Genomic DNA, 25,095 nt, shown 5'->3' on the forward strand with positions numbered 1-25,095 from the left:
CCATCCAGTGTTGTGTGTCTGTTGCTGTTTTTTTTTTGTATTTGACATAACCCAAACTGCCTTTCCACCAAGTTGTCAGTCCCTTCTCACTCACAACCTATTATCGTTGCTTCCCCGTGGTGGAAACACATCGCTGTTGTGCGGCTGCCTCTTCTCGGCTCAGCTTACGCTTATTGACAAACTCGGCTTCGCAGCATTTACAGCTGGCTGCACACACACACACACACACACACACACACGCAGAGGTCTGTAATGACTAGTGTCATTATTCACCCACGAAACACTTGTTTCAAGGCCATTATTTCCGCTAGGGAATGGTAGGAGCACTGAAAAAATCTGTTTAAATGTTATTGTTGTTGCGGTTTGTGCCAAATCGTACTGTTCATATGAGAGCATGTTGAAAGAGGTAAAAGAGGCATCAATCGCACACTGGGGATTTGTAGCCCGGAGCTCAGCCTCGTGGGCCAGATATTGATCTTGTTTTTACTTCTGGACAGACAGCAAGAGACAACCCCAACTATATTATTGATACTACTCTTAATCCCGGATTAACTAACTTTTGGGCAATTTAGGGGCACAAGTATGTTGTGAGGGAAATCTTGCAGAGTGAAGGAATTACGTTTCTCGAGAGGGATGATGTCTTAAACATATAACCATAGTTAAATAAGTTAAATATCTGAGTCAGTATTTTAATCTCACCAAGTGGCCACACACCATTAGTCTTCATGTGGAGCTACTCTATTGGACAATTATAAAAAACAATTGCAAAACCCACCAGATTACTGCGACCTCGTTCCCCTTTGTTTTCCATCACACTTGATTTCAAGAGTGTTAGAAACATAGCAAGACATTTTACACCATGTGGTTTTCTGAAAGAAAGACAAAAACAATTATAAAGTTCTGAGGTCCATGGATTTAAGAACTTTATAATTGTTTTTGTATAAAGAGCACTTTATGGATGTGTGTCCTCTGCCTGCTCTGTGGTCCAGTTAAAAGAATTAGTTTTTCACTGTCCTCCAGTCTGGACTAAAACAGTATGGATAGATTTTTTTCTGTCTCCTGAGAAGCTGGGACCTGCTACATGTATTTATTATCTTTACTTTATTATCTTAACTTTATTACAGATGCTGGCTAAACATGAATCATCAGTTCTCAGACTTGTTTTTGTAGACTCGCCGTGATGTAATCAGCTTCAATTATTGCCTTTTATTACTTTTTTATTCCCTTTGATCGCTTTTTAATCCACCAAGAAGCACTTTGCAACCATGTTTCATTGAAAATCCATTACAAATGAAGAATGGGGCTATGCTGACAAGGCCACCGAGTCCAGGACTGTTTTTCCTCGCCTTGTAATTGGAGGAACATGAGTTTATTTCAAATTAGCAGAAAGCAGGGAGGCTGGAAATTGGTGCATTTGCTGCAGCCCCCTCAGCAGTGGCAGGGGCTGTAACTACAAGACAAAAGATTCGGTGTTAACCATCCATAGCTGAATACGGTGACATGCTGCTTGACATACAGGATGTTGGTGTTCAAGTTTGATGTCTGCTTTGTTGTAAAATGTGGCCATTTATATGAAGACAAGAATCATGCCTGTTGCACAGCATTTAATATGACAACTCTGTATGGCTGTCCCTACCCCAGAAGGTGTTTTTCTAATAATAAATTGACATGAAATGTGGTATGATTGAAGTGTTGAGTAATTACTCTTCTCTTGTTTCCAGGACTTGGACGTGACCCCACACTGAGCCGACCCAGTAGAAACCAGTAGAGTCCAGTGAGGGGCACGGCTGCATCAGCAGAAATGGCTCCGGCCATGTCTGCACCTCCATCCTCTCCCGCCACCCGCCTCTCCTCATCCCTCCTCTTCTTCGCCCTCTCTTTCCTCCTGCTCCTGTCGTGTCCCGCATTGGCCCATGCGGGTTCGGAGGAGAAGAACTGCTCATCGAGTGGAGACGCCTGTCAGGAAGGTGGGTTTGGTCTTATCTGTGAGCACGCCGCCGTTGAATGCACAAAAGCATGGATTAACAAGATTTACATAGGATAGATTTCTGTGCTTAACCCTTTCAGCTAACCAACTTCGGCTAAGTAGGAGAGCGGTTTAAAAGCTGTGTACCGGCCATGTAATGGATATAAGCAGCATTCATGAGAACAACACCTGATGATGTTTGAAATCTGTCAAGTCCACCTTTTAATACTGAAATCCGATAAAAAGACAACATTACAGTGTAATGTCAGAGGAAACACTGCATCAGTAGCATCTTCCCTCCTTGAATGAACAAACTGGATAATTCAATAATCTCCATTACGCCCTCTCTAAGAAACAATGATTAAACATGACATGCATGATCTTATGTAATATTTATGCTACAATGGACGCAGTAGATGTATTGAATCATATAGCTGGACTGCATTACTGTATGCAAAAGTAGTCATTGATAGTATCTGCAGATTTATTAACCTCCACCCTCTAGGTTGTATTATCCACAGATTATGTATAGAGCGCAATAATAAATATTCATTATAATACAGTTGGTATTCAGATGGGAGAAACAGTTCATGATCAGTCTCAGCTCTATTGTATGGTATTCTGTCCATAGTATTTAAAAAATAGTATTTCTTTATCCAACATATAGCAGCCCTTACAGGATGAGCAGTAGATAATGGATGGATGGATGGATGGGAATTGTACAGGAACGTGCAATGGATTTACTCCACAGCCCAGCTCCATAGACTCTGTTGTATATTTATCGTGTGGTACCAGTGTATCACTTTATATTTTTTTGCCAGATTAGTCTTTGCGACCTGTCCACAAGCTGTGGAAACATCAAGATGCAGATTTACTGCCAGCTGCTAAAACACTTGTTTAAAGCAACACAGAGATCAGAGAGGGAGGGATTAGTGAGATTATTTCACAAAATTGTCCCCACCAAATAAGGTTTTTTGCTGTAATACTCTTGTTCGATGATCCCTTTCAGGAGTGGTGCTGCCCGTGTGGAATCCTCAGAACCCCTCTGTAGGGGACAAAGTGGCCCGGGCCATCGTTTACTTCGTAGCGCTCATCTACATGTTCCTGGGCATGAGCATCATAGCCGACCGGTTCATGTCGTCTATCGAGGTAGGAAAAACATGCTTAGTATTTTCTACCATAGACTGTATACATGGATGACATAGCAGCCCCCTAAAAGTCATGCCAAATCATCTTGATTGCTCCCTGGTGGTTGGCCGCAATATAAAAGGATAAATTAAAGGTCATATATTGGGTTTTAATTAAATTAAACTTTAAATATATTCTTCCCAAATAAGGTTTCTGTCCTATTTTGTAGTTCTTGTCTCACTGATGTTTGCTCAATTGTTCATTTTTCTCTTAAGTTAGATTTTAATTAGTTATTCGATGCTATAAGATTGCTTAATTTTTTAATAACAGGAGAAATCGGAGATGCGTCGGCCATCTTTATTTACAGTCTATGGTTTCTACATGATATTACATTACGTTGAAGTTGATTAAGTAATACTCATATTAGTTAGGATTACCATTGTATTTCTGATATGATAAACGCTATTCATTTTCTATGTATTTTCCTTTCCTCTCTCTGTGTGCAGGTCATAACCTCCCAGGAGAAAGAGATCACCATTAAGAGGCCAAACGGTGAGACGACCACGACCACGGTCAGGATCTGGAACGAGACCGTCTCCAATCTCACTCTAATGGCCTTGGGTTCTAGCGCCCCAGAGATCCTGCTGTCCGTTATTGAGGTCGGTACAGCATGACCCAAGTGGTCAACCATTCAAATAACCAATACAGATTGTACTGGGAACACGGCAATCTGATTTTCACCGCACCTACAGGTGTGCGGTCACGATTTCGAGGCCGGCTCCCTGGGTCCCAGCACCATCGTGGGCAGTGCTGCCTTCAACATGTTCGTCATCATCGCCCTGTGTGTGTACGTGGTTCCCGACGGAGAGACGCGCAAAATCAAACACCTTCGGGTCTTTTTCGTCACGGCAGCGTGGAGCATCTTTGCCTACATCTGGCTCTACTTGATTCTGAATGTCTTCTCACCTGGGGAGGTGGAGGTGAGGATGGAAAAAGAGAAAGGCGTTTTTTGCAGGGATGGTACGGAATTAAAGAGCAGACAGAAAAAACAGAACCCTGTCTCTTCTCTCCTCTAGGTTTGGGAGGCCGTGCTCACCTTCCTCTACTTCCCAGTCTGCGTGGTCCAGGCCTGGGTGGCCGACCGGCGTCTCCTCATCTACAAGTACGTCCGCAAGCGCTACCGTGCCGACAAGCACCGCGGCATCATCATCGAGACGGAGGGCGGTGCGGACGGAGAGGTCAGGGGCGTGGACGGAGGAGGTGGAGCCCTGGGTCCGGGTGGGTTCACCAAGATGGACATGCTGGAGCTGGACGGACAGATGGCGCTGAACTGTCACAGTGGGATGAGGGAGGAGGGAGGAGTGAAGGACGAGGAGGACGAGGCCAGGAGGGACATGGCGAAGACGCTGAAGGAGCTGAAGCAGAGGCACCCGGATAAAGACACGGAGCAGCTAATTGAGATGGCGAATTATCAGGTGAGGTGGCTACATAAACACACCAAGACACGCTAGCTGTGTAGATTTAGGGAGACTTAAAATTGATGTAGGTAAATATGCCTGTTGCACTTTTTATATGCAGTGGCTTCCTGCTGATGCTGTATACCACCAGTTAACTAAATCCGCTTTGAGACATGAAGTCCAGATGTATTTCTGATATTTTCCAGTATGTGAGAAAACAAATGCTTGAGAAAGGATATTTTCTAAATATTTCCCAGCCGGCCCCTGAGTAAGTGTGCGAAAATGTCAGAGTGAGCCCATGGGAGACCACAGCAGGACGTGTAACTGAAAAAAAACTAAAATAATACAAATATCGTAGGATTTAAAGAGGAGCCATACATGTAGAACATTGGAGTTCGATGAAACCCAAAACTAAAAAGGACTTTGCAGAGAGCTTCAGCAGCCCAGTGTGAAAATGAGTATCAGAGGAGATTCCTGTTTGAAGTGTCAGCTTATAAATTCCAAACAACTTTATTTATCCCCGGAGGGCAATTCAAAGGATGTGTGGACTTGTGCACTTACAGCTGATGAGGGATGACTGAAGGAAGCAACTGAAGGGAACTCTTAATATCTCTCAACATTATGTTCTCCACTTTTGTTGACTTCACGCCTAAAAAGTTGTTTCACAGTTTTCAAGCTTCTCAAGTCCTATATTTACAGAATGAATATGTCGCAGCCACTTTGTCAGGCATCACTTTTCATATGTGACTCCTCTGAGGGTGACAGTGTTAAGGGGTTAACAAGGTGACTTTGCAAGGTGTTTTTGCAGGTGAAAGCAGAGCTGTTATACAGAGAACATTTCTAAATGTTCCAGAGCAACTTTCGAGCCGCTTAACAAACTATTTTGTAATTCACCGGCTAATCTTTGCATAACTGCATCAGTAAATAGAATCAATCTCCCTATTTATGTCTTCTACTGCAACTGGAGAAATTAATTGAATTGGCTGAGAAGGTCTCTAATGATCTAAACAAACACTCAGAGGAAAACATCTTGGGTGTTCCTCATGTCATGTAGTGTTCTGACTAAATGTTCTGAGGAGAGCAAGATAGTCTAGTTCGAGTTTCAAGAGGCAGGCAGATTCATCAGGAAAACAGACAGGGAATCAAACCATAAGAAATCAGACAAAAGGTACATGCTGGTGGCTGCAGCAACACAATTTAACACAATGTAAAAACTAACAATGGGTTTGCGAGGTGTCAGAATATTTAGAAAGTGTGTTCCTTACTGGGAAGATTCACGTGAATACCACATTGAGTAGGAGGGAAAAAAAATTGAAAGTCAGTGAAGATGAGTTTGTAAGTTTCGGACATCATAACCTAAGAACTAAATAACACAATTTTACAATCAGCTGTAAATAGCGGCAACCACAAAAAGCATTAAGGCTTTGTTACTTTAAAATGAGATGCAGTTAAAGCTTTGCAAAAAGCTAAAGGAAATTGACCTCCAGTTACTTGTAGATTTGTTAATTGATATCCACAATTTCCTGGTCTTAATTCTTTGGTAGAGAAGAAAAGAAGGAAACGAGGGAGGAAAAGAGAAACATTCAGAGCTTCCTCCCTTTCCGGCTCCTCCCTCAGCCTTGAGCTTAAAATAAGAATGGCAGCTGTCCTACAGATTAAACCTGACAAGATAAATTGAGGTTCTTGTGGTTGTGATGAAAATTTAAGTAGTGTTATTCTTCCACTAAGGGGTCAGGGGGAATTGGAGTCAGATGGAACAGCTTGCTCAGCCAAAAAAAAGATTAAGCTTTAACTTAACTAGCGATTATCGATTCCTTCCATCAGATTTGAAAGTTTCCGGCTCACTTCCTTTTAATTTAAATAGATTGCAGTGTTCTCCGGCTCCGATGCCAGATGTAATCCAATGATCGCCACAGCGAGAGTGGCCAATTTCTTCATTTTCAATTTAGCGGATCATTAGGATATCAAATGGCTAGTCAACCATACTTTTTGATTGAAATCATTAAGTATAGATTGATATGGCTCATTAGATTTCAAGTTTCCTCGCGGAATACAGTCGAGTGTGTGTTCCGCCGAGTCGATTTTGAGAGAAAGTGGATTTCTACAAGGTCCAATTATTCTTTTTCAGCAAATTTCACTCGTGTACTCATTTTTTTTCTGTGTCTTGACAGCGTTTCGCTAAAAAATTGTACTAGACCTTTTCCAAGCTCAAACACCACAAGATAAATACACATCCCTCATCTCAAAGTGCAGCAACTGGGCTGAACCCTTTTGAAGTTTCCTTAATTAACTCAGTGAATCTGTAGGTGACCTTGGACCTCTAACCTCCCTGCGGAGGCATGAGCCGAATTTCCCACGAGAGATTCCCTGCTTAACCTTCCGAGTGCATCTGACAGTTTGAAAGTGAAAGCCATAATGAAAGTGGGACAAGTCAGGGACAACAAATGAAGGCCTGAATTAAAGCGATAGGAACAATAAATCACTTTGTTGATAGATTACTTTTTGTGTGCGTTTTGTTGATCAGGTCCTGATGCAGCAGCAGAAGAGCCGGGCGTTCTATCGTATCCAGGCAACCAGGATGATGATTGGAGCCGGCAACATCCTCAAGAAGCACGCCGCCGACCAGGCTCGCAAGGTGAGACACACACACACACACACACACACACACACACACACCCACACACACACCCACACACACACACACACACACACACACACACACACAAGTGCAATATCTAAAGTCGTTTTGGATAAAAGCATGTAAAGTAAACATGTTAAACTGATGCTGTGTTGTTTTTCCAGGTGGTGAGCAGCCATGAGATCCAAGCCCTTGAGGACGACCCTCACACCATCCGGTTGGATTTTGAACCCGCGTTGTACCAGTGCTTCGAAAACTGCGGCTCCCTGAAGCTGACCGTCGGCAGACACGGAGGAGACCCCGGAGTTACCGTCAAGGTGCGTGTGGTGGACTGAATGAATGAGAGTGTGTGTCTGAGGGAGATATGCAGAGAGGCACAGTTGCACTTTTATTCTGATCTTACTTTATCGAATCATTTTCTTCACCTTGACACTGTGGTGTGATGCTGGTAAAGAGATGGTAGTTGAATAGAGGCGAACTGGGAGACACTATAGAAACCAACTTAGAGATTTTGAGATTTCTGCTTCTCACTGAGTTAAATTTCAAAAAACACATCTTTCTCATTGGTTTGATAAGATATTTAATTTCAAGCCTCCCATGGACAGTCTGTGTCTGTGGAGTGATACCTGATCTTCTCGCTTTTAATACAGGGGCTTTGCTGTCTCTCCTCTATTCCTATCCTTGCATACAAATGAAACTATGCTGCAACATCAGGGTTGTCTTCGGTGTTGTGCTGATGGCGTGGCCTCAATGTGGCGCCTACTGAAGGCTGTAGCTGCCAAGTCAAGTGCCCTGTTTAGCCTCGGCACAGTCCCTTCAGGCGTGGTGTCAGAGCAGCGCATTAAAGATGAAGAAATGCTCCCAGCAGAATTACTCGACAAGGCGACATGAAGTCAGTGGCCAACTTCTTGGACTGGGCAACATGTCCAGCAGTCCACCCACGATTTCCCGAATTTTTTCAATGCCCTCAAATAGAGGTCAAAGAAATAAACATAGTAATTTATCCTCTTTTAAAGTTGCAAGTTCAAAAAATTAGGCCCACTAATTTAGAGTCAACTTTTTCATTCATCAAAGAATGGCTAACTTGCAATTTTTTGGCAACTTAAAGGAAACAAGCTTGAAAAAATATGACTCTGATAATATTCATCATCTTTAGCAAAGTTGCCATACAGTATACTGCCCCATCCGGCAGACACTCATCAGCTTTAATTTGGATTCACCTGATGAATCTGCAATATTATCTCTCCTTTAAACTTTGTTTTGCACTTCATGAGCTCCTCAGGGAAATATCTTTAGCTGCTGAATGTGCCTCTCTGTTCACTAACTAGTTTCTAATTCCATTGCGTGCTGAAGGGCAGGTAGAGCACCGTGGGCTTTGGGAGATACGCGCTGAAGGCAGCTGTCTGCTTGAACTAACGTCTGAATATAAAGATGCAAAGCATGTGTACACTTTACTCCCACTGTCGAAACATGAAGCCAAAATATAAAGGAGGTAAGTGCTGCCATATTGTGGTGATGTCTAGCCATAATCTGTGGATGGGGATCTGAGAGTGGAGCCAGTTAAAAACAAATAACTGAGTATAAACAAACTTATCAGTAGAACCAGCACTTGAACATACATCAGCAGGATATCCAAAGTTTGGGTACATCACTATAAGGTGCAGATATTAGGTTAATTATCATTTGAGTTGTAAAAATTCAGTATAGATATATGTATTATAGTGATAAGAGCAGATTATCCCTATGCCAAACAGCTTGCTTGTACTTTACTTCATAAACTAAGAGTCATTTAAACACATAGCCATCAGTTCTGGATTCAGTTCAACTATATCCATCCATATCCACTAAACATTTAACGGAACTGTTTTTTTTATTATAATCTTTCAACTTGTTTAATCGTATAAAATGTAACTTTAATGTGTCATTTAAAAACACTCGACCTTCCTTGGGATATATTTTTAATTCACAGCAATATCGTCCAGCGGAATGGATTTATTCAAAAATAAGTTAAGATCTTTGTGCCCAATGCACATTTCATGAAGGGCTAAAAATAGAGTGGATGATGAGGACTACAATGGCAGCACGTTGAACGCTGATTCAGCTTTTCCCACAAACAAATTTTCTTTTTATCAAATTTTTTAGAGAAAGATGACAGATTGTGATGATCCTTTCGTGACTAGAAGTAGACATGTTTGTTCGGCTCTGTGTGGGGTGGAGGAGGGTAAACAACCGAGCAGATGGCGAGAGGACAGACAGAACGTAGAGGCTACAGGGAAAGTTTGGTTTTACTATCTTCAAAGTCATTATTATCAGACTGTATCTGACCACAGGGCTCGGTTTAATGAAGCTGTTTTTTTCTCTCTCTCTCTCTCACCCTCTGTTCCCATCGTCCCTAAATGCCTCTCTTCTTTTTGCCATCCTCCCCTATCTCCCTTCTCCTCCTTCATCTACATTCTCCCCCCTCCCTTTGTGCTTATCCGCTCTTTTTCACATCTTTTCACTTTTCTGTTTCATCTTTGACGGCTCTTTTTTTCTTCGCTCCCTCGCCCCACTTCTCATCCCTCCGCGTTGCTCTCTCCCTCAGGTGGATTATCGCACAGAGGACGGTACAGCAAACGCAGGTTCAGATTATGAGTTCGCAGAGGGAACACTGATGTTTAAGCCCGGAGAGACCCTCAAAGGTAAAAACAGCACTGACAGGGACGAGTCATTCCCATACTTTCAAAAAAAAATGTCACTGTGCCTGAAGCTCAATTTGCACAGGCCATCTGCATATTCATTTTTTCTGCTGGCTTCAACCAAAAATATGATTTTTAAGATGCATTATTGAAATCAAATAACTTCCTCTCACCAGAGATCACGGTCGGAGTGATTGATGACGACATCTTTGAGGAGGATGAGTATTTCCACGTCCACCTCAGTAACCCTCGATTGGTTGGTTACCCGGAGATCGGCACCGTCCCTCAGGATACCAGTGTCACCCCTAAAGCTGTGCTGGGCGACAACCACACAGCCACAGTGACCATCTATGATGACGATCACGCAGGTAAAAGTCATGTTAAAGGAAAGTCTTCTCACTGGTAACTTCAATGGAATCATGATACAAACATGAAATTGCTCGGCTGAGTGAAGTTGCTGTTATTACTTAATTCATGGTGGCCTATGAAGCCTATTGGGTCTACAGAGCAATTTAGAAGGGATATGCACAAAGATTGGGGTCGGCTGATCATTTCTACAGAGGTTTGTGTCAACATGCTAAGTCAAGGAACACATGACGTCCTAAAAATGAGTTGGTTGAATTTAGTGTAGCAATTCTGGCTCTGCAGCGAATATATGTTTGTACGGCTGGGGCCCAGGAGGGAGAGTGGGGGCGTCCACTAACCAGAAGAATGATGAATCGATCCCAGGCTACTCCAGTCCACATGCTTAAGTGTCCTCGGGCAACCCCAGCTACCCCCCCACAGCTCTGCCGACAGTGTTTGAGGGATGGGAAAGAAAAAACATTGCTTATAGAAGTGCTGAATGTGAATGTGCCTCTTATCGACTTGACTACTGACCTTTGTAAACTAGAATAGACTAGATTAGTTGTATAAAGGCTAATATATTTATTTATGTTTAATTTTAAAAGCTAAAGACGGATTAGAACCATCATCATTTGACATAAGTAATGTGCCTATTGTAATTAGCTTCATAACCTGAGTTGATTTCAAAATTTAAAATCGGGTGCAGTGAGTTGTCTTGAAAGTTTGAGTTTCAACAACTCTTTATTAATAAATTGTAACAACAGAGCGTCCAGCTGGTTAGCTGCCGGCATGTGTGGATGTTGGAGCTGAAGGGTAATTTTGATCAATGTAGTTCCTTTGTCAGGGTACTGAAAATGAATGCCTGCTTAATAATATTACACTAAATTGGGGGGGTACTGTTATTCCAGAAAAATGTATTAATTAATTATTTAAATTAAACTAGAATTGCGCATCGGTCTCCTTAAACTCAACTAGCTGCACCAAATTTCACACATTCATCGATTCTAGTCCCCTAAAAAATGCCTGACATTGTTTTATGATCCATGAATTATTTCTTGAGAAATCTGTGAAAATGTCAAAAGGGAAAGGGATAGAAAAAATCTGCACCTTTGTCCAGATCTGCATCAAAGTTTGATGGAAATCTCCTCATTTCAGCCTAACTTCAATCTTCTGATCGAGCTTTTACATGCAAACCAGATAATGTGAAAACAGCACAAGTAGCTGTCATGAACACGTTCTGTAGATCTGGTAGAAACGTGTGCGGCATGTTTGTGCTTCAGCTTTGTGTTAAATCCTCTCGGTTGTACAGCCTGTACTCCCAGGACATCCACAAGAGGTATCACAGGAATGTTTAAAGGGTTCCAGCTCGCACTCCACTTTTTCATTTACAGGACTTTGATAACAGCCAAAGAGAATGGAAGTGCGGGGGGGGGGGGGGGATGAGTGGGTGTTCACTTAATGCTTATTATATTTTATGTAGAGAGAGTGGGTGGTAATCTATTAGCCTCTCACTTTACATACCATACACCGTGGAGTGCAAGCCGGTGATAGCAGGCTCATCTTTCAAATCTCTCCTATGCTCTTCCCTGGGGAGGTAACACATTCTCTCTCTCTCCTTCTGTCCCAGGTATCTTTACCTTTGAGTGTGCCAGTCAGAAAGTGAGCGAGAGTGTAGGTGTGATGGAAGTGAAGGTGCTCCGGACTTCAGGGGCCCGGGGCCTCGTAGCCGTCCCCTATCGGACAGTGGACGGCACTGCCAGAGGAGGGGAGGACTACGAACTGTCATCTGGCAAGCTGGAGTTTCAGAATGACGAGACCATGTGAGTACAGAGATGTTGTCAGTAGGAGCTCTAAATCCAGAACTCCTTTTGAACAGTTGAATCCACAGTGTGTTATATCTTTCCTTTTCCGATACGTAGAGTGACATCTTGATTAAACCAGAGACAGGTTTTTGCATGATATCCCCGGTTGCTCTATAATGCACGTCTACGCGGTACAGAGCACCTTCACCTCACACCGTCTTTAACACTAAAAAAAGGGACATCTTTTTTATTACAAATTATACATTTCCCTCTCTCTCTGTGCTTTCTGTCTGATTCAATACCTTGTAGGTTGATTGAGCGTTTTAACATTCACAGAATAAATAGCTCAATTGTGTGGAGAACAGTGTAATAATGCCCCTCTGTAAGATCGGCTCCTCTGCCCTCTCATTCTTGCAAGCGCGTGTGCATACACATACAGACACACAAGCTTTTGCATCCTTAGGCGCATGCCTTTTTGAATATGCTGATGTTAGCGGTGTTAAATTGACCAATACATAAAGCGGTCGGGAGTGCAGTTTTACTCGACGCCTCCTGGGGCCCATAAAGCAAGTGTTCTGTGTATGTGCGTGAGAGTGTGTGTTTGGTCTTGTATATCTCAGTGCATGGGAATCAATTGAGAGTTTCAGAATGTTACAATGAGGGTGTTCATGCAAAGTGAGGACGTTTCACACTTCCTCAAGGTGCTGTTTGATTCACAGGGTTAAAGTCAGGGTCATAATTCGTGCGACATGACCGTAGTCAGCACATTTATGTCCGTGAGCATCCTCCCAAGTATAATGGCAAAGATGTGTGTGTAACTGTGTGTAGAGTATCTGTGTGCTTGCGTGTTTAGGGGCAGCAAATGTTGGCACGGCTCTTCAAAATCTGTTTGTGTGTGTCTCGCCCTCGGAGAAAGACAAAGACTTAGAAGATGGAGTATGTGCTTAATCTTGTACTGCAGGTCTTGTAAGAACTCCATTGTTAGTTGTATATGTTAATTTCAAGAGCGATTTTCTCAAATGTGAGTGAGGCATTAGGTTTTGGTTGAAAGATAGATCAAGGGATGGGTGGATAGATAGATAGATAGATAGATAGATAGATATATAGATAGATAGATAGATAGATAGATAGATAGATAGATAGATAGATAGATAGATAGATAGATAGATAGATAGATAGATAGATAGATAGATAGATAGATAGATAGATAGATTCAGATTAAGATTAAGATAAAGATTTATTAGTCCCAAACACATGCACAGACATGCAAAGGCACACTCATGCAGGTAGGGAAATTTAACCTCTGCTTTTGACCCATCTGGTGCAGGACACACAGAGCAGTGAGCGACCATGTACGGCGCTCGGGAGGGAGATGTTGGGGGAGTAAGGTGCCTTGCTCAGGGGCACTAGACAGGGTAGGGAGACTCTTGGATTTTTTGGACAGATCAATCCAGATTCGTCTTTTGTTGTCTCTTCGTGGAATTAAATAGATAGAATAGATAGATAGATAGATAGATAGATTTATAGATAGATAGATAGATAGATAGATAGATAGATAGATAGATAGATAGATAGATAGATAGGATAGATAGATAGATAGATAGATAGATAGATAGATAGATAGATAGATAGATAGATAGATAGATAGATAGATAGACAGATAGATAGATAGATAGATAGAAATGAAAGACACAATAGATACAATTCAATACTAAGTACAAAAGTGCAATAATAGAAAATACACACTCAATGGTCAAGAGCTGAGATTAGGTATATACTCTAGCTATGGACTAGGAAATGCTTTATGTCATTTAAGGTCCTGAGAGGTAAAGCAGTATACCTGTGTCATACAAAAACTCAGTTAATGGCTTCATGCACAAGAAGTTAGCCATCTGATACCAGCCAGCCTAGGTAGAAGTGTCACTACAAGGGCAGTGTGTGTGTGTGTGTGTCTGTGTGTCTGTGCTTGTGTGTAATTATGTACGATCCCTGATGCAATCACTGCTGCGGGTGAACAGTGAGCCCATGAGGGGTTGAGAGCGGAGTGGGAGTGAGCGGGAGCTACAGCGGGAGGGAGGAGACGGGGAGATAAGATGGAGATATAATGCAGGATCAACGCTGCCCTCAGGTAACCACGGCAAGGGTCCGCCGCTCATGTGTCACTACAGGAAACTAAATACAGGCCTGATGCGTGTGGAGTGGAGATGGCTGCCGATTAGATTAGCTGAAAGTCAAACTACTGTTGCTGCGTTTGCTACACGAGGATTATGGAGATGTTTTACCCCAAATAGAGGTCAAGTTTGTGGGTGAAGAGTAAACAATGAGCAACCCTAAATATATGCCTGTGCTAGGTGTGAATTATTATTATAATTAAGGGTATCAGACACTGGACGAGAGAGACGTTGCTCTGGAGCTAAATTAAATCAAACGAAAGGTGGGGATGGATTGATCATCGGAGGGATAGGTGGGAGAGAGGTGGCCCCACTGACATATGGAGCAGTTTCTCCTGTTGTCTCCCTCCCCCTGTCCCCACCTTTTCTGCAGTGCTCTGTTTATCCCTCGCTCTTCATTTCTCGCGTGAACTCCCCCTCTCCACCCGTCAACCCTCATCCCGGGCTTGTACCTTTTCTTTCGTGTATCGTCTGTCTGTCTTTTTACTGCCAGGCGGGCTATAGCTTCATTTCATCCATCAATCCATTACACTGTCAGACGTTTCCTCCCCCTTATCCTCCTTTTTGCCCTCCTGTTTGTGCCTTACACCTTTTCATCTCACTCCACCTTTTCTTTTTCACCTCTCTTCCCTTCTCTGCACCCCTTATTTCAAGCTTCTTCTCCTCATCTCCATCCATCCATCAATCCATGCATCCACTTTTGTCTCCCTAGAGGTCTAATCAGTTCCTGAATTAAGGCTTAAGGTGGATTACTACCTCTCTCTTTATCAAGTATCCCACAAGCTCTTTCTCTCTGTTTATTTATGCCTCGTTTTCTTCTCATCTGTCTGTTCTCTCTGCCCTCATCTCTCCGGTGTCATCCTCCGCTCATTCAGTCTGCACTCTCTCATAATATCTCCCCCTCTTTATTTTTTTTTCTTGCTGCTCCTGCTTTGTGCTTTCGTGCTTTCTTTCTTTCCTCATTTCTTCCCTTCACCTCTTCCTCCCATCCCCCGTATTTCAGTGGGTTTATATTTTTAGATTTTCTTCAGTTTTGTCATTCCGCTCCTCTTTTCTTCACCTCCTCTACCCTCACCTCCCTGTCATCTCCTGTCTTTCCCCCTCCCTCATCCCTCGCTCCTGCACACCCGTGACTGTTTTTCATTTGCATCTTGCTCCCTTCTGCATTTCACATTTTACTAAATTACACTGACAGACCTTTCCTCACCCCTTTCCTCCCTTTTGCCTTTCTCGCCATACCTGGCACCTTTTCACTTTACAGCACCTTCTCTTTCTCACCTCTCCATCTTTCTCTGCACTTCATATTTCACCCTCTCCTCATCATCTCCATCCATCCATCGCTGTCGAACTCTTTACTCAGACAGAAGGGACCTACTGCCAAGGTAATTTAGCTGAATCACAACCCAGACATAACTCAATGTCAACACACTCCCTACACTGAGTATAGTCCCACCTACAGTATGTCACTCATCCAGGAACCTTTCATTTATTATTTTTTGACAATTAGTTAGTGCCTTAAAGGAAGCCAATATTTTTCTGCCACTTGATGAATCTGTCTGTTGGAAAAAAACAACCTTTTCTAAAAGTGTGAGGAAACTGCATTGGGTGGGTGGGTGGGGGTAGTGATGCTGAACATTCTTGGAGAAAATCTGAAAGTCACTGGAGCTGAACTGACAAGAACAGGGGGGGGAGAGGGAAGTGGAGAAGGAAAAGGACTCGTATAAATTCTCCTTTTTCCTCTGCTTCCTTTTGTCAGAGGTCAGTGATCCTGTTTCAGTGAGGTGCTCACAGGAGCTGACAGTGATTTGACATTTCGTTTATTTCTGCTTCAGCAAGGTGGATACCTGCTCCTCCATAATTAGACAGAAAGGTCAGTTTAGTCATGGGGAGTGCGACTCGCTCAGGATGTCCACTCTCCCTGTTTCCAAAAAGCATCTTTGGGCTACGATGATTGTAAAATCCATTTATGATAATGTTTTAAGTAAAATAGGATGCGTCCCAAAAGCACGATACTGAAGATAGTCCTAAAGGAGAAATATTCTGCTCATATTCAGGTTTACAATTAAAATTTGGGTTAATACCAGAAACGGTTTACATTAAAATGTTCTTTCATCTTACTGTTCATTGCTGTAGCTCCTCTTTTACATTTGCCTGGCTCTGAAGCGCAGTCTGCTCTGTCATGATTGGTCAGCCGGTTCCAGTGCATGTCGGCATCCAGACTCGCTTAACCCGGTTTCATGAGGGGGCATTAGTGTAGGTTAGATTAGCGGCTATGCATTATGCAATTGTGTTGCATTTACAATGTAATACATTAGAGCACATGAACAAATTGAAATAGCTTAATATGTCTCCCTTAGAGGTAGATCGACGAGGGCCTCCCACTAAATTGAAGGAGGCTCAGAGCCTAAGTAGTGCAGAATCTGCAGAAAGATGAATGACATGTTTTATTAAAGCTCTCGTTGTTGTGTTATTTATATTTCTAAATCCATTATCCTCAGCGCCACCGACAGCTGACGTCAAGAGGGTCTCAACTGCTTTAGGTAACCGAGAAAAAAAGCATTCAGAAACATTGTCTCCCCTTTAACTTTGGGTTTGCTAATGTACCACGGCTTGTTAACCAGCACGCAGCCCCGTCCTTCAAATTACGGGGAAAGTAGTGTAGATATGATGAAAAAAAGAAGTGAGACTTAAAACGTGAATAGAAGTGGACATCTCAATTCCCTAAGACGAATGATTTTTTCATGTGCAGTCTTTTAACAAGCTGGGGACAGAGTGTAGGAGAAGGAGAAGCGAGGAGCTGTGAAGCGAAGGATGAGAACAAGAGGAATAAGACAAATATCTGTGCTTCATGACTTGGACCGGAAATGTGTGTGTCTAAGTGTGTTAATGTCAGTGTGTTATTTCTCCCTTGAGTCGAATTTATTCAGTGTCACCGTGGGGAAATCGTATATATACATCACACAGCAAAGGAAATATATATGATTCACAATGTTGACTCTTGTCATATATAACCGGAAATTATTCTGTGTCTGTTCATTCGAGTACTTCTTTTATATATCTCTTCTTCAAGACTTCAAGGCTCCATCCTTTTTATGTGTCTACATCTCTGATTTCCCCTTCTATTTCTCAGTCTTTTTGTTAATGAGGGTGTGTGTGCGTGCGTGTGTGTGCGTGCGTTCTTCCAGAAGGCAAAGTGACCAGTGTGTGTTGTATTCCAAGTGTGTGTGTGTGACACACAGAGAGAAGCTCAGCAGGACCAGTTTATTCTTAGCCTTCGTCTGACCTGCAAGTCAGAATCACAGCCAGGACACGGACAGTTAGGTGTGTGTGTTTGTTTGTGTGTGTGTGTGTGTGTGTGTGTGTGTGTATGTGTGTGCATCCGTGCTTGTGCATCTGTGTGTGTGGCTGTGGGTGTGGTTGTTTGTGTGTGTGTGGCTCTCTCCCCTGGCTGCTCATTATACATTTCAAACAGGTGTTGCCTCCAAACTGTGTCGACGCCTGTTCAGTTGCTGCCTTGTGTGTGTGCACGTATAAGTTTGTGCATGCAAGCACCTCCAGTATTCTGGGATATTTATGAAGAGGTGATGCTGCCTTTAACCTTTACTATATGTCCCTAATTGAACTTGGGGATAAACCATGCTGTCTAAGGCTTGTAGTACAGAGGGGGGAATAGTGCATAGGGCAACTCCACTAGATCGTTTCAAGTCTTCTTCAATACAGCATGATGTTCATTTTGTGTATTATGGTCCCATTTTGAGTAAAATAGCTGATGTATTGAGGTGTGATTGACAGCTAGTACAGACCAATGGGTGTAGTTTGCATGCAGGTGTATGTTGGGTGTGCAGTGTCCTTAGCTCATAGTCGACGAATGGGTTTCCACTTGCTCTGATACAGCCCCATCCTCACGTGGCAAGCTGTGCCTAATGATGGTTGCTACGCTATATGAATTGTCAACTCTAGAGAAATCTCCTGCAATGCAAACAACAACACCCTCGATGGGAATCCCTTCGCTCAGTGGGAAAAGACTCTGTTTTCTGATGTAGGAGGTACTAACTACTGTTGTTGTAATCCCAGCAACCTGCCATGTTGTGTTGTCGTAATGAAGCCCAAACATAGCATTGTTGTTTTTCACACGGCTGTCAATGGAGCTGTGATCGTACATTAGCTGCCGGGGAAGGAAAAGTCAACTTGTAGGTTTTAAACAGCGCAGTCCCTCTATGGTGAGAGGTTTCTTGGAATTAGGAGAGAGAGACGGAGGAAATACTAGGAAAAGGAGAGTGTGAGCATGTGTGTGAGCATGTGTGTGTGTGTGTGTGTTTGTGTGAGCGGGCATGGGTGTGCGTGCCACACTGCTTGTAAAGGGTTTGATATTTGCAACCTGTTTCTCCGTCTGTCACCAGAGTGTGGTGACTAACCCAAAGCTGTTCCCGAAATAAAACATCCTTTGAACTCCAAATCCCCCGAAGAGCGAGCACTGTACGTGTGCGTGACAGTGTGTGTGCAAGTGTGTGTCTTTCAGTGCGCGTAGATGCATTACAGTGTGTGTGCGAGTGTCTTGGCTCGCTATCCTCAGCTTGTGCATGTGTGTGTGTTTCCACAATTTTCATTTTCAATTTTCTCAAATGTGAAACTCCACTTACCACTTCCTCCATCCTCCAATACTGCCTGTGTGCATATTGCTTATAGCTTAACATTGCAGAAGCCAGTTTAGGCGTGACACATTTAATTTCCCATCACATGGAGGATCCCATCATTAAAACCTGCACATCGGTCCCATTTTTACAGTCTAGCGTTGCAGTACTGTACAGAAGCTCAGAGATTCAGTCGGAGCATCTCCTCCTCTGATGTCTTCCTGTCTCTCCTACCACACCACACGTCCTTTCAGGTTCAAACACGCAGCCTGCTAATGGGCAGATAAACACTTTTAACTTGCCTCGCTTTCTCTGCCTTCCTCCACCCCCCCCCCCCCCCCACCCCCCCTTCTCTTCGTTCCATCGCAGAACGTCAGGATTCCTCCGTCTCTGTGACAGGGGTTTTTTTTTTTTTCGTTCTTCTCTCTGCTGTTGCCGTAGCAACTTTTGATCCCTCCGCACCGTTGTAGGCGCAACAAAGGGGAGACGACAGAGAGGGACGGGAAAATGGAAAGAAAGATAAAGAATCAAAGGGAATAATTACAGGAGTAGAAAAGGGAGAGCTTTGTTGCCGGGTTTGATTTGTGTTTCTCTTCTACTTATTTGTTTTCTGCTGCCACGTGTCTGAGCTGACATTTTAAATACTGAGATCCATATTTTTATACCAGACATAGTTCCTCCTATCTCGTTTTCTCAGATTGTGTTCCTGTAACATTTATATTCAGCCTCAAAAAACATCTGCTGTGAGTGTGTGTGTGTGTGCGTAGGTACACGTCTATTGTTTGTTCTTTCATTTGTAAAGGAAAACATTCATTGGACAAATGGATTATGAACAGAAGATGAGACGGTGCCTCAGAGAGACAGAGAGAAAGAGATAAAGATGGATCAGAAGAGAGAAAAATAATCCACCCTCTGCATCTTTTTCCTTTTGGGCTCTTGCTCTTAAATGTTCCTCTCACTCCCCGTCCTGCCTCTTTTCTCTCTCCTCAACCCTCTCCCCCTTCTCTTCATCTCCTCTAATGTCGGAGCAGTCAAAGTTAAGTAGCTTAAGTCAACATCTTCAACAACTTTAGAAGCTTCTCTGTGTGTGTGTGTGTGTGTGTGTGTGTGTGTGTGTGTGTGTCTGTGTGTCTATCTGTGTGTGTGTGTGCATCCGTGCGGGTGCAGGCTTTGCAGGCCCTTGTGTGTTGTTTTCTATGTATTAAAATTTATGGGGCAACCTCCATCTGAAGTTTGCCCATTGCTGATTGTCTTCGTCCTACATTACTTTGACTTGCCTGCCGTGCACTCACATACACACACACACACACACACACACACACACACACACCTCTGGCTTCTTCTAAACACAATTTTTACTCATTTTTAATCCCTGCCTCTGGCTCCTCTCCGCTTTTGTCTTGCATTGTTGCCGTGTAAAAGTCTATTGATTTGTCGGTCTCAGACAAAGCCAGCGACCTGACTCCTAAAGTTGCAGTTAAAGATTTTATTGTAGTGATTTAGACAGGGGTATTGAAAGGTGGAGTTGTCGCTATGCTCGAATACAAAACAGCTTTCAGCCGGAGCAGCTGTAACTCTGCTGCCTCTGCCGCTCTGCTCTTTTTTCCCTCCCCTCTAGTTGTTTTTTCTCTCTACCTCCATGCCTCTGCTTCTTCGTCGCACAATTCTGCCATTTAGCCTCCCTGTCACTCCCTGTCTCTGTTCTCCTCCAGCCTCTCCGCGTCTTCTCCCTTTGTACTCCTTATAGCCCTGTGGTTGTTTGCTTGGCCCTGCAGTCCCAGCAATTTTCTCCGCCAAGCATGCACACACTCGCACAAACACACCCTATGGTCAGAGCTCCGTGCCCACACCGAGACACACACAGGAGCGCGCGCACACCCTGACTCTCGCCAGCGTATCCCTGTGATCAAACCCCTGTGGGCTGCAACACACACCCTGTAATCACGGCTCAGAGACCCACCGTGAGCCGCGGCAACAGGCTGCTGGTCGTCTGCCCTTCCATGCCCATGATTAGAGCCTCACCAAGGGACAGAGAAACCCACTACACCCCCCCCCCCCCCCCCACTGCTACACCCTCCTTCCCCAGGCCTCCCTGTTCAGTTGGCCCACCCTGCCACACAGAGACCACATTAAAAAGGCCTCGGTGCTGGGTTCACTGACCAAAGAGCTGCAGTGGAAGCTTCAGGGTGGGTCAGCCGGGCTGCCGCTTTTTCATTTATTTAGTCTGACCGTAAGTTTTAAAACACTCTCTCAGCAGACTGACTGAATCAACTGCCACTGTGAAGGGTTGCACGCAGAGCATGGTGGTGCTTTTATGAATTCATACATTATCCTATCGTTAGAAAATGTGATGTTTTTTTTGGCCTCATTTTCACACCACCGCTCTGGGAAAACTAGGTTTCCCATAAATCCAATGTTTAGTCTGTGCGAGAGGATAAACTTGTGGGAAGTGGTTTTTGAATTAGTGCTTCACTGCTTCCACCATCTGCCATTGAAAAGAACTCAAAACATCTAAATAACAGCACCCTCTTTCTCCTTCGTCCCTTAATGCAGTCCATAAGGGAGACATTTCTCCTCTCCCCCCCCCCCCCCCCATTTCATTTTTTATTTTTCAATTTCCTATATAACATTATTTTAAGGCTCATGAATCACATAAAAATGTAGCCTGATAGGACAGATGTCTGACTCCATGTTTCATTGCATGTCATTGTTAAGACTAAATGTTATCTGTGTAGCAGTCAGGTGCAATCAGATAATGAGCACTAAGATAACAGTTTTCTGTAATTTAATTTGAAAAAAAAAGGTGTTTGATTTAAATATAATAATTAGCTGCATTTAGTCTCTAAAAGCAGGTTCATGCTGATTGTAGGTGACGATAATAACGCAGTTCAATCAAGTCTCTCAATCACATTGATTTTATTTCTTAGCTACGTTTTGGCATTTGAATAACTGAAATATTTCCACTGTGTTCCATTCCGTTTCTGTAGAAGAAGACATTTTAGAAATCAGGCTTGAGAAACTAATAACTCATTCCTGCAGCGATCATCAATATCAGTAAATATTCAATATATTCATGATCGTCCACATGGCAAATTTGCATGTTGAAGGTAATCATTTTTTTTTAAATCCAATATTCTTTCCACTTTTTAGAGAATCTTGGCAACTTCACTGATGTAGGTAGATTTTGCTGCATTTTTAAGAACTGGTGTTACTAGGCCTGTAGTGTGGGATTGTGGTTCTGCTGTGTCACCACAGTCCTGCTGTATTAGATCAGTTTTGAGCTTTATCACACTGCTAACGTCAGCCCCACACACGATATATAGGTTGGTAAAAGCTTACATCAGCCAAGTGGAGACCCACCCATAAGCAGCCATAACCTGTTTGGGGTCTCGGCCCAGAGATGGAGAAACTCAACTGACATGATGAATGCACGCTGCCGTGGAAGAGGGATGAGGCAGTTCTTGACTGCACTATAGCTCAGGGTAATCTGGTATGATATATACACACATACACACACACACACACACACACACACATACACACACACACACACACACACAAACACACAAACACACACACACACACTCATGTCAAAGTGATTAAATCACTAATAGCTTGCGGAGGAGACTTTGTGACTCACACAAGCTCTCCATCTGAACTCAAATCTTTCACTCTCTCGTTCCGTACTCAGTCTTCTTCCTCTTCTTCTTCTTCTACTGCCCTGATCTCCCTTCCTCATTCCTCAACATCCATCTGTCTATCACTCCATCCTTCCCCTCCTTTATTAATCGCTGTTGATACCTTCTCTGTCTCCCTCTTCATTTTTAAGGAGGATATATCGTCCCTTACAGTCACCGTCTTATTGGTCACCCATCCGTTCCTTCTCACCTCCTCTGCTGTCTCCCCAGCTGCATCACTTCTTCCGACCACTTTATCGTTTGCCCACCATCTTCATCACCCTTCACTTTATCACTTCGCCTGCAACCTTCTGTCCTTTATCGTTTCCTTCTATCTTTTGTCTATTTCTATGAGTGAAAGGGAGGAATTAAGAAAGTTTGGCCTGCCCATTGTAAAGGTCAACTCTGGGATGACTTTAAATACACACACCCTCTTTGTGTGTGCACACATACATACATTTTTTTATGCAGTTATTAGTTTACTGCACAGGTTGTGATGATTGATTTCTTTAGTGCGCTGTAAATGCAATGCCAATAAAGAGTGTAGAGACAAATTTCATTTTTAAAGGTCTTTAAATACACACGATGTAAAGTGGAGAATGCCAGGTGAAGATTAGACTAGGGAGATAGATGTTCTTTTCCAAAGAAGGAACCACACAAATTTGGAGAAAATGTTTGGTAGTGCTTGGCTGTATGGTGATTGTTGGTTAACTCTATGTGACATTTGAAGGGGCTGTGTAGTTTCTCAAGAAACTCAAATCAATATTTTGTGATATAAACCCTTTTCTATCATTGAATTTACTTGATTTACTTCAATATGGCTCTTATTCTCCATCCTAAACATGTTGTTAAGACCAACAGGTATTTTGTCGTGCTTCTTGTGGTTCACTCACTTTTGTCAATATGTTGTTTCCTGATGGTCAGGGACCAAATACCTCTCACAATCTCCAGGTTATAAAAACACTAGTGCAGGTGTTTTGGGTGATACTGGACAAAATGATGGATGAAGGGGACACAGGAGGAGAGTGAAAGTGTCAGAGGAAGATGGATAGGTCTGGGAACAGTCAGTAAATGAAAATGGAGAGAGTGAGAGAAAGAGAGAGACAAATGGACAATAGAGGGGGGACAGACAGAAAGACAGACACAGGCAGAGTCAGGGGAAAGAGAGAAAGATTAACCGCTGGGAGGAAAAACAATAGACTGAGGAAAGGGCAGGGGGAGAGCGGAGGAGAGCGAGAACAGGAGCAAATAATGGCTGGAGGGGTCTAAGTAAAGCAAATAGAGTAGGTGGACGAGTGGAAGGACCAATGGAGGAGGAGAACGGCTCACATTTAGTGAGAGCGAGCATTGGCAAACCTGGGTGGCGAATGGAGGGAGAGAGAGATGAGGAACGAGTAGATTGAGGGGCGGGAAGTAGAGGGGTGGTAATTTGGACTGTGGCAGGGGCAGGGAGAGAATTAGGGCGCGTGCGTGTCAGTGAGTGAAAGCTTTTGGCAGTCGGCCACATGCGGCATTGGTAGCGGATGGCGTGACGATATATATATATATATATATATCCCACTGCTAAAATGCTCTCACCTTGATCTACTGTCAGTCACTCAAACCAGGCGGCCATTATGCACAAAGCAGAGTGTCTATAGTTGTGAGGACCACAGCTAATTTCATTAATTCTCTCAAACTCATGCAAACCATTGAACTTTATATTCAATCCTAGTAAATCAAGACTGGTTTGCCTGCTGGTCAGAGTGGGATACTGGCCCATGGCCCTAATCTCCAGGCGTATGTGAATGTCTAGTGATCTGTGCTAATTTAATTGAAAATTTGTTCAAATTTGTTACAAAAATTACGAGATTTTGCCTGACAAATTGTACTGTCCATTCCAAAGTACTGATGATGGCTTGTAGCATATTCTTACATTTTCCTGAAATTATCTGGAGGGGCTGAATGTGAGAAATAAAGGCTGGAGTCAGTTTCTTCACAACTTTTCTACAACATCTCTTGTGAGCCCCTGTGAAATGTCAAGAAGATGTCCAAATGTGCCCATTTGTAAAGTCTCCCAAAATTGAAAGCAAGGAAGTAGGCCTGTTTCTAACACGTAAAAGATGCAAAACTGTTAATCACATATTTTCCAGATCCAAATGGTTGTAGTATTGTTATCAAAACAAAAATAAATATTACTGCTCAGTCAGTCATTTCTTCTACTATCACCATCTTTTTTTAATTTAAACGGCGTGTCCTGCCTTCTTCTTCCTCTACCCTGGCACCACCCCTTGTCTGAATGCTGTGGATATTTTCCTCTTGTTGCAAATGAGTCGGACCCGGACATTGTGCTGCTGCGATCTTTATATGTGAAATACAAACTCTAGAAGCTTGTGGACCCGTGCGCTACGACATTCTTCAAACAGCTTGGATCTGCGTGGCAGCCCCGTATTTGACCACAACATAAATATCTGATGACAGGCGTTAAAACTTACATGAGAACTGACGAGCGAGAAGAAGAAAGAGAGAGAGAGGTGGGGGGGGGGGGGGTAGATATAAAAGAACTTGGAATGATCACAGAAGAAGAGGTGGAACGAGTGCCTGTCAATCATTTATCTATCTT

General features: G+C 43.2%; 1 protein-coding gene across 1 annotated transcript in view; it reads left to right on the top strand.

The window, feature by feature from the left end:
- The first annotated feature begins 1,729 nt into the window (after nt 1–1,729).
- slc8a4b (solute carrier family 8 member 4b) overlaps nt 1,730–25,095 on the top strand; it is a 41,139-nt gene continuing 17,773 nt past the window's right edge. Inside the window, exons 1-10 of the mRNA XM_062384582.1 lie at nt 1,730–1,967; nt 2,976–3,115; nt 3,601–3,753; nt 3,847–4,074; nt 4,171–4,569; nt 7,076–7,186; nt 7,354–7,506; nt 9,774–9,870; nt 10,044–10,235; nt 11,840–12,032. Of these exons, the coding sequence (XP_062240566.1) occupies nt 1,802–1,967; nt 2,976–3,115; nt 3,601–3,753; nt 3,847–4,074; nt 4,171–4,569; nt 7,076–7,186; nt 7,354–7,506; nt 9,774–9,870; nt 10,044–10,235; nt 11,840–12,032 (1,832 nt within the window). The 5' untranslated portion in view covers nt 1,730–1,801. The remainder of the gene's footprint in view (nt 1,968–2,975; nt 3,116–3,600; nt 3,754–3,846; nt 4,075–4,170; nt 4,570–7,075; nt 7,187–7,353; nt 7,507–9,773; nt 9,871–10,043; nt 10,236–11,839; nt 12,033–25,095) is intronic.

Source organism: Platichthys flesus, chromosome 24, assembly GCF_949316205.1.
Source record: "Platichthys flesus chromosome 24, fPlaFle2.1, whole genome shotgun sequence".
NCBI lineage: Eukaryota > Metazoa > Chordata > Actinopteri > Pleuronectiformes > Pleuronectidae > Platichthys > Platichthys flesus.